Source organism: Vigna umbellata, chromosome 2, assembly GCF_029865625.1.
Source record: "Vigna umbellata cultivar VRB3 chromosome 2, Vumbellata_1.0, whole genome shotgun sequence".
Lineage (NCBI taxonomy): Eukaryota > Viridiplantae > Streptophyta > Magnoliopsida > Fabales > Fabaceae > Vigna > Vigna umbellata.
In genome coordinates this window covers 21,425,043-21,442,712 of record NC_142166.1, presented here as the reverse complement: position 1 = coordinate 21,442,712, position 17,670 = coordinate 21,425,043, and the positions used below count along the sequence as shown (strand labels likewise).

The 17,670-nt window shown below is 39.0% G+C and overlaps 1 protein-coding gene, 1 non-coding gene and 1 pseudogene across 2 annotated transcripts; 2 read left to right on the top strand and 1 right to left on the bottom strand.

Annotated features, from left to right (window-relative positions):
* Window positions 1-2,667: 2,667 nt before the first annotated feature.
* On the top strand, window positions 2,668-13,131 carry LOC148203608 (uncharacterized). The gene is made up of 5 exons (XM_088107677.1): window positions 2,668-2,943; window positions 3,031-3,237; window positions 3,310-3,561; window positions 3,653-3,795; window positions 13,122-13,131. Exons 1-5 carry the CDS (start codon window positions 2,668-2,670, stop codon window positions 13,129-13,131), a joined length of 888 nt encoding a protein of 295 aa, XP_087963803.1.
* An 8-nt stretch (window positions 13,132-13,139) lies between these two features.
* On the top strand, window positions 13,140-17,206 carry LOC148203606 (uncharacterized; annotated as a pseudogene).
* On the bottom strand, window positions 13,751-13,858 carry LOC148203607 (small nucleolar RNA R71). Its single transcript, XR_015784574.1, has one exon. It is a non-coding gene; the product is annotated as a small nucleolar RNA R71 (small nucleolar RNA).
* Window positions 17,207-17,670: the final 464 nt, after the last annotated feature.

The following is a 17,670-nucleotide window of genomic DNA, read 5'->3' as shown; positions in this document are numbered from 1 at the left end:
GAAGTTTTGATAAAGTGTCCAAAATGTGGGTTATCACGATACAAGTCAAAAAACGGTGAAGAAGGTGGCATCACAGAAAAGAATGGTTCTGCTTTGAAAGTAGTTTGGTACCTTCCACTAGTTGCCAGACTTAAGCGTTTGTTTGCGAATCCCAAAGACGCTAAAAACCTAAGATGGCATGCAGATGAGAGAACAACTGATGGGATGCTTCGTCATCCGGCTGATTCCAAGCAATGGAAAATTATTGATCAAGAATTCCCCCAATTTGGTGAAGAATGTAGAAATCTTAGGTTTGGCTTAGCTACTGATGGAATGAATCCATTTGGTAATTTAAGTACCAATCACAGTTGTTGGCCCGTTATACTGATAATTTACAACTTATCTCCTGGATTGTGCATGAAAAGAAAGTACATGATGTTGTCAATGTTGATATCTGGTCCAAAGCAGCCTGGAAATGACATCGATGTTTATCTAAGGCCACTAGTTGAAGACTTGAAGTTGTTATGGGTTGATGGGGTTGAAATATTTGATGCCTTTGCTTCAGAAACTTTCATGATGCATGCCATGTTATTTTGCACCATTAATGACTTCCCAGCTTATGGTAATTTGTCGGGGTACAGTGTGAAGGGTCATAAAGCATGTCCTATATGTGAAGAAAACACTGCAGCTCAACAATTAAAACACGGAAGGAAGACAGTGTATATGCGTCATCGGCGATTTTTACAATCTAATCATCAAGGTTAAAGAAACCATTCAATGGAGAACAAGAGAAAGACAATGCACCCATTCCACTTACTGGACTTGAAGTTGTTGAGAAAGTTAATAAAGTACATCATCAATTTGGGAAAACGTCGAAGAAGTCTTCTGTAGCGACCCCTTGGAAGAAGAAATCAATATTCTTTGATCTTCCATATTGGTCAAAGTTAGATGTTAGACATTGCATAGATGTCATGCATGTTGAGAAAAATGTTTGTGATAGCTTGATTGGTACACTACTAAACATCCAGGGAAAAACAAAAGATGGAGTGAATGCGCGTTTGGATTTGGTTGACATGAAGATCCGAGAAGAATTGGCACCAAGAGAGATTGGTAAACGTACTTATTTGCCCCCTGCATGTTACACAATGTCCAAACAAGAGAAGATAAGTTTTTGTCTTTGTTTAAAGAGTATCAAGGTACCACAAGGATACTCTTCAAATATCAAGAGCTTAGTGTCAATGCAGGACTTAAAGCTTGTTGGACTGAAGTCTCACGATTGCCACGTCTTATTGCAACAGTTGTTACCAGTGGCAATTCGTGGAATTTTGCCCAAAAAAGTTAGGCTGACCATAACTCGATTGTGCTCATTTTTCTCGTCAATTTGTAGTAAAGTCATCGATCCTACAAAGTTAGATGATCTTCAAAATGAAATTATCATCATCTTGTGTCAACTAGAAATGTTTTTCCCTCCATCCTTTTTTGACATCATGGTGCATTTACTTGTTCATTTGGTCAGAGAAATAAAGTTGTGTGGACCAGTATACTTAAGATGGATGTACCCTATTGAGCGTTATATGAAGATTTTGAAAGGGTACGTCAAAAATCAATATCGTCCAGAAGGTTCGATGATTGAAAGATATATTGCTGAAGAAAGTATTGAGTTTTGCTCTGAGTATATGGCTAAAGCAAATCCGATAGGAGTCCCTCGGACATCATGGTTGAGTAGATATTCTACAAGTAAAAGCATCCGAGGTGTGAATGTGGTGACGAAAAGTCGTGAAGAATTGATGCAAGCACATCTATACATATTAAACAACACAGATGAAGTGATCCCATTTTTGGAAGCTCACAAAGCCGTTGTAAGGGACAAGTATCCACGACAATCAGAGAAATGGCAGTTGATGGAGTATAACAGAACATTCTTGTCCTGGTTCAAATCTGAAGTTTCAAAAGAATCACGTTCCTCTGAGACTTTGTTGTGGTTAGCAAATGGGTTGAAGTTTGATGTTGTATGTTGTACAGGATACGAAATTAATAATTGCACATTCTATACGAAAACTTTGGATGATAAAAGCACAGTACAAAATAGTGGCGTCAGTCTAGAAGCTGAGTCGCTACAGTTTTCCACATCCAAAGATCAAAATCCTATAGTTGGTTCCATGAGATACTATGGTAGAATTGAAGAGATATTTGAAGTTGATTACACTAAGTTTTCCGTTGCACTCTTCAAATGTAAATGGATAGACAATAAGAGTGGTGTCAAAATAGATGAATCTGGTATGACACTTGTTGATTTTCGAAAGGTTGGTTATAGAGACGAACCGTTCATCATGGCATATCAAGAAAGTCAGGTTTTTTATGTAAAAGATCCTGCATCTGACCATTGGTATGTTGCTCTCCAAGGAAAAAGGCAAATTGAAGATAAAGAAGAGAATCTAAGTAATATTCATATCGCTGACAACCATCCATTTAAAACGACAATAAATTTGGATGACGACCCTCTAATTGATGATATACAAGCAATACGAGAAGATCACAATGAGGGGATATATATATATATATGACCAATCCATATGATTATGTATGAATTTCATGTTTGTGTAAATATTTATGGCTTTTGTTAAATAATATATTGCACATTTTATAAGTGTTTTATTTATATTTCATCTTATTTATTGTGACAGATATATGGCTGAGTCACCTCATTCGTCAGGCGATAAAGTCCCCACCACTTCTACACGGACGAGAGGAGCAACGAGGTTACGACAACTTATACTTAGACGAAATGCAGGTGAGAGGACACCTGTCATTATTGACGTGGTCACTGGAGTTGCATCTGGCCCAAATGCAGATGTATTTAGGTCTTACCTTGGGGTATTAGCACGTGATCGTATCTCTATACTTACTCCATCCTTTGACCATGTCTCTGAGGCTGATCGGAATCTCATCTGGCAAGATCTATTGGTAAGTTAAGCAATATTCCTCCAAATTCTATATTCAATATATTGATAAATCTGTATTGTGATAAGGTTATTACTTTCTTTGTTGCAGATAACATTTGATATGCCAAACGTCGAGAGCTTAAGGAATAGGTGTTTATCTGCAATTGCAGAACGATTTCGAGGGTTTAAGACAAAATTGAAGTCTAGATATATATTTGGACCAAAAAGTGATGAAAATCCATGTTCCAAATATTCAGCAATTGACGAAGATACATGGCGTCAGTTTGTAGAGCTTCGTTCATCTGAGGCGTGGCAGGTAAGTGTAGTAAAATCATTCAATTTATCGTTCATAATTCTCTACCATGACAATCGTTTAATTTTATAACAGGAAAAAAGGTCAAAAGCACAGGGAATAAGCGCTCAGAATAAAAATCCACACCTACTGTCTCGTGGTGGATATAGGAAGCTTGAAGAGAAAATAATGAAGCAGAAGTCAGATAGTAGACTTCCACTTTCTGAGGGTGGTGACCCTCTTCCTCCTCCTTCACCACCATCTCGGCACGACAAGTGGAAGTTAGCCCGTATGAGACCATCGGGCTCCTACACTTCGGAGTCTGCCAGAGAAATATCTGAACGAATTGTAAGATGTCATTTCTTATTATATTACATTAATTTTGTTATATATCTTACATAGCTATTTCAAATGACTTTGAACTTTTGTTATGTGATAGGACTCATTGGTTGAGCAGAGCTCCCAAGGTCAATTCACACAAGAAGGTCGTCAGGATATTCTTGCCACAGCTATTGGACGACCTGAGCATCCAGGACGGGTGCGTGCTGCTGGGACTGGCATAGGCATACGACAGTTTTTTGGGTCTTCCTCGCGTCCATATTCATATGAAAAGATGAAAGAGGAAATAAGAAAAGAGATGACACAGGAGATCACAAAGAAGGTTCGAGCAGAGTTATATGATGAAGTTGCTGAAATGGTTGTGCGCCAGTTCCAGCAGCATTATGAGGATTATGGCAATCGTCCTCCACCATCTCCTGTAGCAGAACATGTTGTGCCCCCTACAGGTAAGGTTCTTTATTTTTGGTTACTAATTTACTTTTTGCATAAACTAACATTTAATTTGACAGGTAGGAGCGGTAAAGGAAGTTGCTCAGCTGCCGGTGCCCCAGGGGACGACATGGATGACACTCGTCCATGTGAGTTATATATTCTCTCTGATACTGGGACCATGCTAGTGGCTCGTGGTACAGTGTATGAGACAGCCACTGTAGTGCATGGTGTACAGCTTGCAGAAGATGAGGTCAAGGTCACGGTCGATGAAGTTGTCATAGCGGATGCCGTTCTTCCTGTGCCTACAGATGAGTTCTTCACTGTGGAAGAAGCATTTAGGTCCTTCGTCGCCTGGCCTAGACATTTGGTTGGTCATGTATCTAATCCCTCGGTAAACACTCGTACTATATACTTCTCAATTTTAATATGTACTTCTAATTGACGTTATAACAACCATTTTTGCATTTAACAGCAGATAGGTCAAGGGGGAAGTCCTAGACCGAAGAAGATTCATATATCTGAGGATGACCCTCTTGGTGCGTTAGACGACCTTGCTAAACTCATTTCAGAGGTGCCGATGAATGTACATTGGGATTCTACTACATTTGGAAGAGAATCTCATATCCCATTGTACTTGCATCAGCAAGATGTTAGGGAGCTTGCGTCGGGGAGAGATGAAATTAATATTACACTCATTCAGCTGTGGATGATGTAAGTTTATGAAAACTTTTATATATATTGGTATTTTATGAACTTACTTACATCATATTATTTCTTCATTTTAGGTATCTGTTTGATGTTAGTAACAAGAAGGGGTTCAACGATGTATATGGGTTCATTGACCCTTCTATGACTCATGAGAGAAATAAATTTGATGATATCCAGACATACATCACCACCTGCTTTGGAACGGGGAAGGAGATATATTTTCTCCCTTATATACATGGGTAAGTGAAGTTTGTTAACTTCAACACATTCATTTATTAATTTTGGTATATCATTCATAAGTTATTACCAATTTCAGGTGTCATTGGCAGCTACTTGTGATCTCCGTACCGGAGAACACGGCTGTTTGGTTTTGTTCATTGCATAAGTCTCCTCCCAGTCCTCTTAGACATGCAGTAGATTGGTAAGAATCTTAATGTCTGGTCCTTTTTTTTATATAAATGTATGCTAAAAGAATTTCTTTTAATAGTTCCCTTGCAGCACATATGATGTTATCTGGGAGATCTACTGCTACAGCTAAAAAGCTTGCATGGGTTTCTCTTAAGGTTTGGTATTTTAGTCCATACTTTGTTACATTTGCTTCCATTCAAATGATGTTACTTAACATTTTATAATTATGATGATATATTGTAGTGTAATAGACAAATGGGGTCATATGAATGTGGTTACTACGTTATGTTTTGGATGATGACCATCATTCGTGCACATTACACCACTGGATGGGAAACGGTAATATTTAGGTTTGAATTTTATGTTCTCTATATTTGGATTTCATATACACTAATTGAAATCATTGTACTTTATGCAGAGATTTAATAGGACTGCTTCAATTCCAGAGAAGTCAATCCAACTTGTGAGGAAAACACTTGCTAGATATGTAATTCATTTATATAATAGTATGTAGTAGATATTAGGATATACTAAGTTTTAAGTTTATGTTTCTAAGTTGTTTTATGCTTTTCTACGTTACTATAAATTCAACATGTACATTGCATTGATTTATGCTTGAAACTTGATTTATGATTACATTGGATTGATTTATGCTTCTAAGAATTTGATTTATGATTCCAATCAATATATTTTATGTTTTAATATGAATTTCATTTAAAATATACGTTTGTGTAATATTCTGGACTGTTCTGGTTATAAAAAGATATGCAGGTCTGTGTCTGTGATTGAGAATGTTGCAGAAACAGACACCACTTTAAAAAAAACGTACTTATATGCCTCGGTTCTAGTAAAAACCGAAGTCAAAAGCCCACTTACTGCCTCGGTTATGGTCAAAACCGAAGCAGAATGTGTCGCGGAAGAAAAAAAAAAAAAAGAATCTACTGCCTCGGTTGTAGCCCGAACCGAGGCAGTAGAGTGCAACTTTATGCCTCGGTTGAGGGGACCCGAGGCAGTATCTCCTACGAAAAAAATAAATTAAAAAAACCAAAAACTTAATGCTTCGGTTGGGGCTGAACCGAGGCCGTAGAGTTTGACAAACGAGACCAAAAGTATTTGACTTTTTACCTCGCCTGAATATGCCTCGGTTCAAAAACCGCTGCCTATAGCAAAAAATAACCGCTGTCGTTTCCCCTGATTGTACTAGTGAAATTGTATTTATTGTTTTTAATGCATAATGTTTATATTATTCATTTATTATTTTAGAGCAAAATTTTGTCCAATTGGGTTCAAGATTTGATGGCATACTCTCAAGCTATGGACAAACATATTCAAGAAGCCTTGAAGTCATATGTGGAAGCATAGACCCAAACTCTTATCATCATGGATTATCCTTCAATTCTTAGTAGATTAGGTTTATTTTAGTTGTGTATCATGGTCTAAGTAGTATAGCAATTCTCTTTTGGACCTTATATAATAGGTCAAGTAGTGTAGAGTTTTGGTCAACTTACATCAATAAAGGTTAACACCTAATGTTTATCCAAGAGAGACCCATATTCTATAGTTGACCACATGAGTCAATGTTTTGTCTTTGTCTCGGTGAGCAAGGGAGAAGGGTGACTGACCTTTGGAAGAGAGTGACCATGTGTCATGCTCTCAATAGGGAGAATTTTCTGTAGGTTGTGGTCATGTGTCATTCAAGGAATGAAGAGGATTCTCCTATGTTAGTGGCCATATGTCCTCTTCCTAATAGAGTTGAATTTTACCTTGGTCTCCAAGCTAACCAAGTTGAGATTTTTAGGGTTTTGATTGTAAAATTTAGAGATACCTTAAGCCTATATATTGAGGTGTTTCTCCCATATAGATTAACCTTTGATTTGAGTATTATTATGGTGTCAAATTTTTTGTCATATCACTAAACTTAAGCCACCAAGACTAGAGCACCCCTTATAGGTCTCCTCTAGTTACCATTCCTTAAGAGTTGGTCCAATCTCTATTAAGAGCACACCAACCACCACCATAGCCTCTCCCCTTGCTTGAGTCATGTAGCTTGGAGGAGTTGCCACCATCTAACCACATCAAGCGCATCATATGTGCACAATATTCCCATCACCATTAAGCTTTTACAACTACCAACCCATTTAGAAGTCTCCACTTTGCTTGAGTCATATAGCTTGGAGGAATTTATTTCATCATTTGGTAATCAATGGTTAGGTAATTTTTGTTTGCCATTGTGTTTTCTTAACCTTGTCTTGTTGTAGCTATCTTGGAATGGTCCAAATTATCCTCCCTTACAGACAAAATAGTTCTAACAGTAAATGTTGACGATTTTCAAAATTAAACTACATTTAGCTCAAAGATACAAGAAATATGCGTCTATAGCCAAATAAAATCCTTTTGAGCCTAGTTTCTAAAGAAAAAGGATTCATCTCATATAGAGTTTTGTAAAGAAAGTTATGAGGAAAACAGTCAGCAAAGGTCCAAGTTTCCAGAATGTTGTCATCAACGTTTTCCAGGTTCTGTTTTTGGTAGTTTTAGCTACTGTTTTATGCTTTCTAAATTCTCCTTAATCTGTTGGCTAACATGTTTACATGTCCCTAGCTTTCTTGAGTCTTTTCTTCATATTTTCCATTTGGTCATATCATATGTTTCGGTCATTTTTATGTTCAAATAATTTCATGTTGTCAGAGTCATGTCTAGTCTTTTCTATGTCTCTACTTCATAGTTTAACTTTGAAAAAAATATATGTTCATTTTCAAAACTTCACCATATATGTACCTTTGAGTGTTTTTATTTTGCATCTTTGAGTTCATACTTGTTATTAGTTTATTAGCAAGTTTATAGAGTTAGGTTTCCATTATTTTTGCTTGAGTTTCATATTCTTTTGATTTTAGTAGGTTTCTTTCCATTTTGTTTTGCTTTTTGTTTGTGTGCAAAATATATGTTGTAGTGGTTTTGTTTGGGTTTTAGAAAAATATTGAGAAAAATAGAAAAAGAAGTTCATAAAAAGAGCAAAAGAAAAATCAAGAAAACAGTGATCAAAACGAGTGCACTAGAACCATTACTACTACCTTTTTTTGGGTGTTATATGCTTGCATTTGAAACTATTTTAGGGGCTGTAAACTTTCCAGTAGCTTATTGTTTTGGGTTTGAGCTAAAAGAATGACTATATGCATCGTTAGCATTCAACCAAAGAGAATAAGAAGCATGTCAATCATTCTTTAATTGTTTTTTTTTCTTTTGTTCATTGTTGATGAATCAGCAAGTATACCGAATCGCACAAGTAATATAAAATGGTAAGGCCAAGTATCGTATCCCAAAGGACTCTCGGCACTAGACAGTTGTGTGATAACTTGATTAATTAAGACTTAAAGAAAACGAGATCATTGGTTTCAGATGCAAGGACAAAAAATTAAATATGAATACAGTTTGATCAATAGCATAATAGCACAGTGATGAACGAATGTTGTTTTTAATATGGGATGAGTATGTTGTTGGGGTTAGATTTCACCAAGTTCCCTCTCATGTATGTAAGAATTCTTCTTTATGCATTAATGTTAACGTCACTCACTAAATCACTTAAACCCGATCCCTCGGTGAAATGAGATTGTCCTTAATCACCAGTTCATGCAATTCCTAGCATTCCTAGTAATTAAATGTGAAGATCAAGAGCTTTAAGACGACCAAGAGTCATACCCTCATCCCTGAGAAATATTACTCTTGGGAGTAATTTAACAAGAACCTGAACTGTAAGGAACCTCCCATCACTCACGCAATTCATACATCACGCTATGAATGAGTTAAACAAAGCATGTAATAAGCACAGATGAATTACTCTAACAATTAATGAAAAAGCATATGTTATTAAGAATGAATTCAAATACATGAGAGTTCACAAGGTTACATCATCCCCCAACAACAAATATAGTTTAGTTCACCATAGACATGGTGAAACTAGATGAACAATGGACAAGAATGAGACAAAAAAACCCTAAAGTAGAAGATGGAAGCTCTCGCATCCAAATCCACCTTTAGAGAGTGAAAGAGTGTGCTGCTACGCTCCTCAAGCCAAAGATACAAAACCATAGGACATCCAGGTCCTTTAACTAGAGCGAAGACATAACATAAACAAGGCCCAGGCTCGTGTCACTGGCGCTCAAGCACCCCACTTAGGGTGCCTGAGCGGTGAGCGGTAGTTCCTGACGCTTAAGCCTCAAAGATGACGCCCAAGCTTCGTGCTTCTGGCGCTCAAGCGCCCCAAAAGGGGCGCCCGGGCAGTGAGCGACACTCTTCTACGCTTAAGCCTCAAAGATGGCGCCCAAGCTCCGTGCTTCTGGCGCTCAAGCGCCCTAAAAGGGGTGCCCGGGTGGTGAGCGACACTCTTCTACACTTAAGCCTCCAAACGAGGCGCCCAAGCTTCGAGCATTCCTCCCTTCTGGTGCTTTTTCAGGCCTTTCTAAGCTCCATCTCCTTGGCACTTCATCTCTACTTTCCATATTATCTCATTTAATGCCAACACAAGGGAAATCAGTCATAAAACCATCAAATTCAACCTCAACTCTCTTATTCACACAACTTAACATAAAAACATGATTCCAAGAAACTTTCTAAGCAGAAAAAGGTGCATTTAGTATAAAAATTACATCACAGATAACGGTAATTTCAACCGTTATCATTCATCTATTCTAGTGCCTTTCCTTAGGTTTTTCTTTTGTGTGTTAGACTTTGTTTCAAGTCATTAATTTATTAATCGGCTTTCTAGGTTACTAAAGGTTTTGTCATATGAAATTCCTTTTCACTTTAGATTTAATGTTTTTCAAGCTTTTTCTTGCTTTAGTCTTCTTTGGCTTCTTGGTTTTGGTGATTATTTTTTTGTGTCGACTCTCTTTGCAGGCAAACCAATTCCTTAGGCAGCATCTTAGGGGGTGGAAACCTTAAGTGGATCCCAAGCCTTGGTGAGGAGACAAGAAGATGATGAGTGAAACACATGGAGAGGAAGAGCTAAGCTTGGTAGTTGTAATCTTTTCTTTGCTTAGGTGTCTTGGAGAAACGTTTGGTGTTTAATCTCATCTCCTAATTAGAACCTTATACTCTTTTAGTAAATCATTTTTAATTAGTGAGTGCTTTGGAGGTTCTAAGTGCCTTCTAACCTTACCATTAGACCGCATAACTTAGTTGTTTATTTTTCTTTCCTTAAATTGCTTTTATTTGTTTATAGTTTAGTGTGAGTATATCTTTCTTTTCAAATTCAATTCCCTTTAAGAAATTTGGTACCAGAATGCTTGAGGTAAACTTTGGCAAGGTAAGTAATCCTTAGCAATTTACCTATCTTTCCTACAAGTGAATTTGAGTGTTCTTGCCTCCTTAATTCTCTTAAAGAATTCCTTTTGAAGAAAAAGTTTTTGTTTGCTTCTTAATACAAAAATCTTATTTTTGATGCATAAGTGATGAGTTGTTATTTCTTGAACTATATTTAGTTTATTGCACTTAAATAAACCAGGGAATTGTGTTTAATTGTGTATTATTTCCCCATTTTTTGAATTCTGCTTAATTTGGTCGGAAATTCGTAATTGTGCTAATTTGGGTTTTCTGAGCTGATTAAGTGCATTTCTGTTTGCAGGGAAGTTGTGGAAACATCATCTGGAGCATTGGGATATGGCGTGACACACTCAAAGGCTCAACATTTATTCATTTAGATTCTAATTAAAGTTGTAATTTCGTTTTCTAGAAGCCCTTAATTAGAAGGTTTAATGTCTCAATAGGTCCCTATTTTTGTTCAGAATTTGAAATAGGTCCCTTTATTTTTTGGCGTCTCAATTGGGTCGTTATTTTTGTTAATTTGATGCAAATAAATCCTTTCCGTCAATTTCATCAAACGGCATGAATGAAGGTGTGACGTGGCCTTACACGTGTCAATACTGTCCTCAGGCCACGTCACACATTCATTAACGCCGTTTGATGAAATTGACGGAAAGGATTTATTTGCATCAAATTAACAAAAATAAGGACCCAATTGAGACGCCAAAAAATAAAGGGACCTATTTCAAATTCTGAACAAAAATAGGGACCTATTGAGACATTAAACCTAATTAGAATTAGGTGTTTTCGACCCTTTTAGGGGCAATTTTGTAAAAAGACCCATTTGTAGGACATGTGCCTTTTTGGTTAGGGTTTTTAATTGATTGTGGACCCCATTTGAAAGACAAATCTCGGCATTTTAGAGAGCCTTGGCCAACCACACAAAAGGGCACTCTTACACAATTCATTTTTTTCATGTTTTGAGCTTTTCTCTCTTAGGGTTTCTTGTATGAACACTTTTATGGAGAGCTTGACTTGGGTGTCTCGTTTTTGGCCATTTCAATGAGCAAGATGCAGATTTTCTTCTTCTCTTAATTTACTCTTGGTTGTCTTAGCTTATTGGTGGTGAAAAACTATTCATTTCCACTTCCATTTGCTTGTTCTTGATGCTTGGAGTTTGAGTTTTGGAGCTTGTCTTTGCATTTCCATGGTGGATGTTGGGTTTGAGTAACTTTATATTTCGTTTTCCTCCCCCTTTGCTGTTGTTCCTCTCGGTTTTTATCTCATTCTATATGGTTGGATGATAAAAATGGAGTTCTATGTAGTTTTAGGTTGAAGAGAGCTTAAGATGATGTGTGGGTGTTGTGGGTTTAACTCTTTTCTTGCATTTTTCGGTTTTGATGCTTGAGACTAAGTTGGGATCAGATCTTGGTGATGTTATGGAGGCTGGACAGAACTGGAATTGATGGTCTAAGTATTATTTTCGTTTTTGCAAAGAAACTTGAAGAAATGGTAGTGTTGAAGATGGGTTGATGAGTAGAAGTTTGGGTTTATTGTTCTTGTGTTCATTTGCAACTTTAACTTTGGTTTCTTGAAGTTGTTCTCTGATTGAAGAGTGGAAGAAAGCTTTTGGATGCATAATTCTTGAAGAAAAACCGTTTGGAGTTTGTAGGAGAGAGGAAATTGCTTCATTTAATTTTTACCACTTTTGGACCAACACAAAAGATGCTTGTTTTGACCCAAGGAATGTTTCCACTTTGAGATTTGGCCTTTGCTTGTTCCAGCCGTGAATTGCAATGAGACATGGAGGTTTTTGGAGTTTGTTTTCATTTGATTTAGCTTACTTGGCACATTGGTAGGAGCACCCATGGTATCTTCCATTTGCACATTGGTCTTTGAAGCATTCTTTGGCATTTCCACTTGGTGGTTCACGTAAATTATGTTTTTCTTTGCTGCATGGAAGGAGAGAGGGGACGGTCTTGGAGAGTGTGGAAGGCACGTGCTTAATTTCTTGAAAAATGGTGCACATGGGAGAAGAAGTCAACACATTTTGTGGCTTATTTAAGGTGAAATTGAAGTTTGACTTGGGTGCATGGTGACTCACGGCCATGTGCTTTTTCTTTGGCCAATTGGAATTTTAAATTCATTTGTTAATTGCCATTATGACAAGTAATTTGCTAGGATTAAATTAGGCTTGTTGGTTTCTTTGGTTTTTAATTAATTTAATTAATAGGTTGTGTTTATGTGTTTGAGTTAGTGTTGCATTTAATTATTTTTAACTGCGTTTGTTAATTAGTTTGTAACAGTGTTTGATGTTTGAATGTTGTCTAAGGCTTTTAATAGTGCTAGTTTAATTACCATGCTAGCTTAAATTAGTTTGTTTGCATCTGTGTCTTTATTGAGTTCTTTAATTTTTGCAAAACCTTTTCAAAACCCCCCTTTTTTTGTGTTAGACTCAATTTTCGAACCGCAAAATTGGTCCTTGAGAGACGACCTAGGAGTCAATTCCTAGCTATACTGCATTCCTTATATGCAATCAAATTTGTATGGGTCGCGACAGCCCACATCAAATTTTGACGCCGTTGCCGGGGACCAACGGTTCAGTTTTGAGTCTTGTGTCTGTGTTGTGTGATTTGTGTTGTGTTGTGTTTGTGATAGTGTCGTTTTGCTATCTTGTGTTGATTTCTGTGGTTTGAATTTTTTGTGCTATTGTTTCATGATTACAGGGTGTTGTGATTTAGTGCATGACTAGAGGAAATCCTGGATTCATACCACCCTTTGATCCTGAGATTGATAGGACGTTTCATAGGTTAATTAGGCATTCTAGGAATTTGTCTTTAGAGTATGTTTTTGAGTCTGTTCCATTAAATACTGTGCATCCCACTACTGAGTACTTTGTGCATACTGCATCTACTGCATCTGTTGCATCTGCACTTGATTCTGATTCTGATTCTGTTGTTTTTCACACTGAGAACAATATGGTACAACCTCCACCTCGTGAGAGGACTTTCAGGGAGATGGCTGCACCTGATTTCGATATTGAAAGCTTGTGCATCCAATATCCTGATGAGGACGTTCCATTTGTTCTCAAGACTGGACTGATCCATTTGTTGCCCAAGTTTCATGGTCTTGCAGGTGAGAGTCCACATAAGCATTTGAAGGAATTCCACATTGTCTATTCCACTATGAAACCGCATGATGTTCCTGAAGAGCACATCTTCTTGAAGGCATTCCCTCATTCATTGGAAAGTGTTGCTAAGGATTGGTTGTATGGTTTGGCGCCTAGATCCGTCACTAGCTAGGATGATCTGAAGAGGCTGTTCTTGGAGAAATTTTTCCCAGCATCCCGGACCACAGCTATCAGAAAAGACATAACTGGGATTAGGCAGCTTGGTGGAGAGAGCTTGTATGAGTATTGGGAGAGATTCAAGATACTTTGTGCTAGCTGTCCCCACCATCAGATACCTGAACAACTCCTTATCCAGTATTTCTATGAGGGTTTGAACAACATGGATTGGGGTATGATTGATGCTGCTAGTGGTGGAGCTCTTGGAGACACCACACCTGCTGAGGCCAGGCAATTGATTGAGAAGATGGCCTCCAACTCCCAACAGTTTAGCACCAGGAATGATGCCATTGTGGTGAGGGGCGTACATGATATTGTTGCCCAGTCTTTATCAGCTGTTGAAAGCAAGTTGGAAGGCAAGATTGACTCTCTTGCGATGTTGGTGACACAGTTGACTACCAACCAGAGATCTGTAGCTCCATCTGCATCTGTTGCACGACTATGTGCTATTTGTCCTTCCAGTGACCACTATACAGATGCATGTCCTTCTTTGCAGCACCCTGCTACCTCTGATGCGCTTCGGGCTTATGCTACGAACATCTACAACAACAGGGAGCCACAACAGCAAAATCATGACTTGTCCAGCAACAGGTACAACCCAGGGTGGAGGAATCACCCCAATCTTAGATGGAACAATGCGCCACAGCATCAGCAACAGGCGCCACCTTTCCAGAATGCTGGAGCACCTAACAGATATGTGCCTCCACCTATGCAACAACACCAGAGGCAACAACAACAGCAGCAGCAAAAGGCACCTGCCCAACCAGCTGCTCAACCTTCCACTTCGTCTGAACCTTCATTGGAAGAGTTAGTGAGACAGATGACTATGCAAAACCTACAGTTTCAGAAAGATAACATGCAATTTCAACAAGAGACTAGAGCTTCCACACAGAGTCTCACTAACCAGATGGGTCAGATGGCTACTCAGATAAACCAGGCGCAGTCTCAGAATTCTGATAAGTTACCATCCCAGACTGTGCAGAATCCAACGAATGTGAGTGCCATAACCCTCAGATCAGGGAAGCAGATTGTTGTGCCTTCAGAGCCCGTTTCTACACCTACACCCGTGCCTACCACTTGTCCTAGAGAGGACGACCATGACGGTCCACGCAGGGCATTTGAGGTGGGTGGATCTTCTTCTCTAGCCGATGGTTCTTCTTCAGGTGGATCTTCTTCCTTTTCCACCACCACTGCTGCCGCACCTTCTCCATTGGTTGACCGACCTATCCCTCTTCCATTCCCTTCACGGGCACTTCCTAGCAAAAAGATGGAAGAGGTGGATAGGGAAATTCTAGAGACCTTCAGGAAGGTAGAGGTGAACATACCTCTACTCGATGCCATCAAGCAGATACCGAAGTATGCCAAGTTCTTGAAGGAGCTGTGCACACACAAGAGGAAGATGAAGGGCAATGAGAGGATTAGCATGGGAAGTCGGTCCCGTACATTCCTGAAAAGTGCAAGGACCCAGTTATATTTTGCATTCCTTGTGTGATTGGAAACAATAAATTTGAGAATGCCATGCTTGATTTGGGTGCTTCTGTTAATGTCATGCCTTTGTCTATATATGCATCTTTGTCTCTTGGTCCTTTGCAAACCATGGGTGTGGTCATTCAGTTGGCCAATAGGAGTGTTACCCACCCAACAGGTTTCATAGAGGATGTCTTGGTTAGGGTTGGTGAATTGATTTTTCTTGCTGACTTTTATGTTTTGGAAATGGAGGAGGGATTCTCTCATGGATCCGCTCCCATTATCTTAGGCAGGCCATTCTTGAAAACTGCCCGAACTAAGGTTGATGTGTATGCTGGAACTTTGTCTATGGAATTTGTTGATATTGTTGTTCATTTTAATATCCTTGATGCAATGAAATTTCCAGCTGAGGACCATTCTCTGTTTAGGATCGATGCATTGGATGACATTATTGATGAATTTGTTGTTGACGACTTTCATTCTTTGCATGAGAAGAAGCATTCTTTTCTATCTTCTTTGCATTCATGCATTGAATCTGGATTCGAATCAGGATTTAAGAATGATGTTGATAATGTTGTGGATTTTGATGAGGATTGTGATGTCTAGGATATTGATGCTATGCATGATATAGATCATGTTGTTGACATATCTGTGATGGACATTGATTTGGACTGTGATGAGATGAGTGTTCTGCATTTACCTGTACACTCTTTAGAGTCAGAATGCATTAACCACGTTGCAGGAAGTACACTTGAATCTAACTTGCAGGCACCCACTCTTGAGCTGAAACAGCTCCCAGATAACCTCAAGTACGTGTACTTGGAGGATGATGAGAAGAAACCGGTGATCATTTCTAACTCCCTTGATTCTGTTCAAGAGGAGAAGTTGCTTGGTGTGCTGAGGAAGCACAAGAAGGCCATTGGTTGGAGTTTGGCTGACATACCTGGTATTAGCCCATCCACATGCATGCATAGAATTCTTTTGGAAGATGGGGCAAAGCCAGTGAGACTGCCACAAAGAAGGCAAAACCCCGTGATCATGGACGTCATCAAGAAGGAGATGACCAAGCTTTTGCAAGTTGGGATCATCTACCATATTTCAGACAGTCAGTGGGTGAGCCCCATCCATGTTGTGCCCAAGAAAACTAGCCTCACTGTGGTGAAGAATGAGAGGGATGAGCTTATCCCAACTAGAGTGCAGAACAGCTAGAGAGTCTGCATTGACTATAGGAGGCTCAACCAAGCAACCAGGAAAGATCATTTCCCCCTGCCATTCATTGATCAGATGCTGGAGCGCCTGGCAGGTAAATCTCATTATTGTTTTCTTGATGGTTTTTCTGGTTACTTTCAAATAAATATTGCGCCTGAGGATCAAGAGAAAACCACATTCACCTGTCCCTTTGGCACTTTTGCCTATAGGAGGATGCCCTTTGGTCTATGCAACGCCCCTGGTACCTTCCAACGGTGCATGCTTAGCATTTTTAGCGACTTTCTTGAGAGTTGCATAGAGGTGTTTATGGACGATTTTACTGTGTATGGATCCTCTTTTGATGCATGTTTAGACAGCCTGGAAAAAGTTTTGAAAAGATGCATAGAAACAAACCTTGTTCTCAATTTTGAGAAATGTCACTTCATGGTTGAACAAGGTTTGGTTCTAGGGCATATCATTTCTGAAAAGGGAATAGAGGTAGACCCTACTAAGATATCTGTGATTTCGCAGTTGCCTTACCCCTCTTGCGTGCGAGAGGTGCGATCTTTCCTTGGACATGCAGGTTTCTACAGGCGCTTCATCAAAGATTTCAGCAAGAAGGCGCTCCCCTTGTCCAGACTGCTGCAGAAGGATATTGACTTTGCTTTTGATGACAGATGCAAGCAGGCGTTTGATTGCCTAAAGGAAGCTTTGACCACCACCCCTATCATTCAGGCACCGGATTGGACAACCCCATTTGAGCTCATGTGTGATGCCTCTAATTATGCATTGGGGGCTGTCTTGACATAGAAAATTGACAAGCTGCCGAGAGTGGTCTACTATGCTTCACGCACTTTGGATGCTACCCAAGCAAATTATACCACCACTGAAAAAGAGTTGTTGGCAATTGTTTTTTCCCTTGATAAGTTTAGGTCATATTTGCTTGGATCACCTGTTATTGTGTATACTGACCATGCAGCTCTAAAGTTTCTGTTGAAAAAGGCTGAGTCAAAGCCTAGATTGATCAGGTAGATGCTACTGCTCCAGGAGTTTGACTTGCAGATTAAAGACCGGAGTGGAGCATAGAATTTGGGTGCAGACCGCCTTAGCCGGATTGAGAGAGCTGGGATTGAAGCTGATGTGTTGCCCATCCAGGATGCCTTTCCTGATGAGAGTTTGTTGATGATTTCTTATTCTCACCGCACTCCTTGGTTTGCACACATTTTAAATTATTTGGTTGCTTCTGTTTTTCCTCCCTTAGCATCACGTGCTTA

Bases quoted from the DNA above. Each gene is read 5' to 3' on its own strand.
- LOC148203608 (XM_088107677.1), top strand. From the start codon at position 2,668: ATGGCTGAGTCACCTCATTCGTCAGGCGATAAAGTCCCCACCACTTCT. The intron at 2,944-3,030 runs GTAAGTTAAGCA...TCTTTGTTGCAG, and splicing joins TCATCTGGCAAGATCTATTG to ATAACATTTGATATGCCAAA. The intron at 3,238-3,309 runs GTAAGTGTAGTA...ATTTTATAACAG, and splicing joins GTTCATCTGAGGCGTGGCAG to GAAAAAAGGTCAAAAGCACA.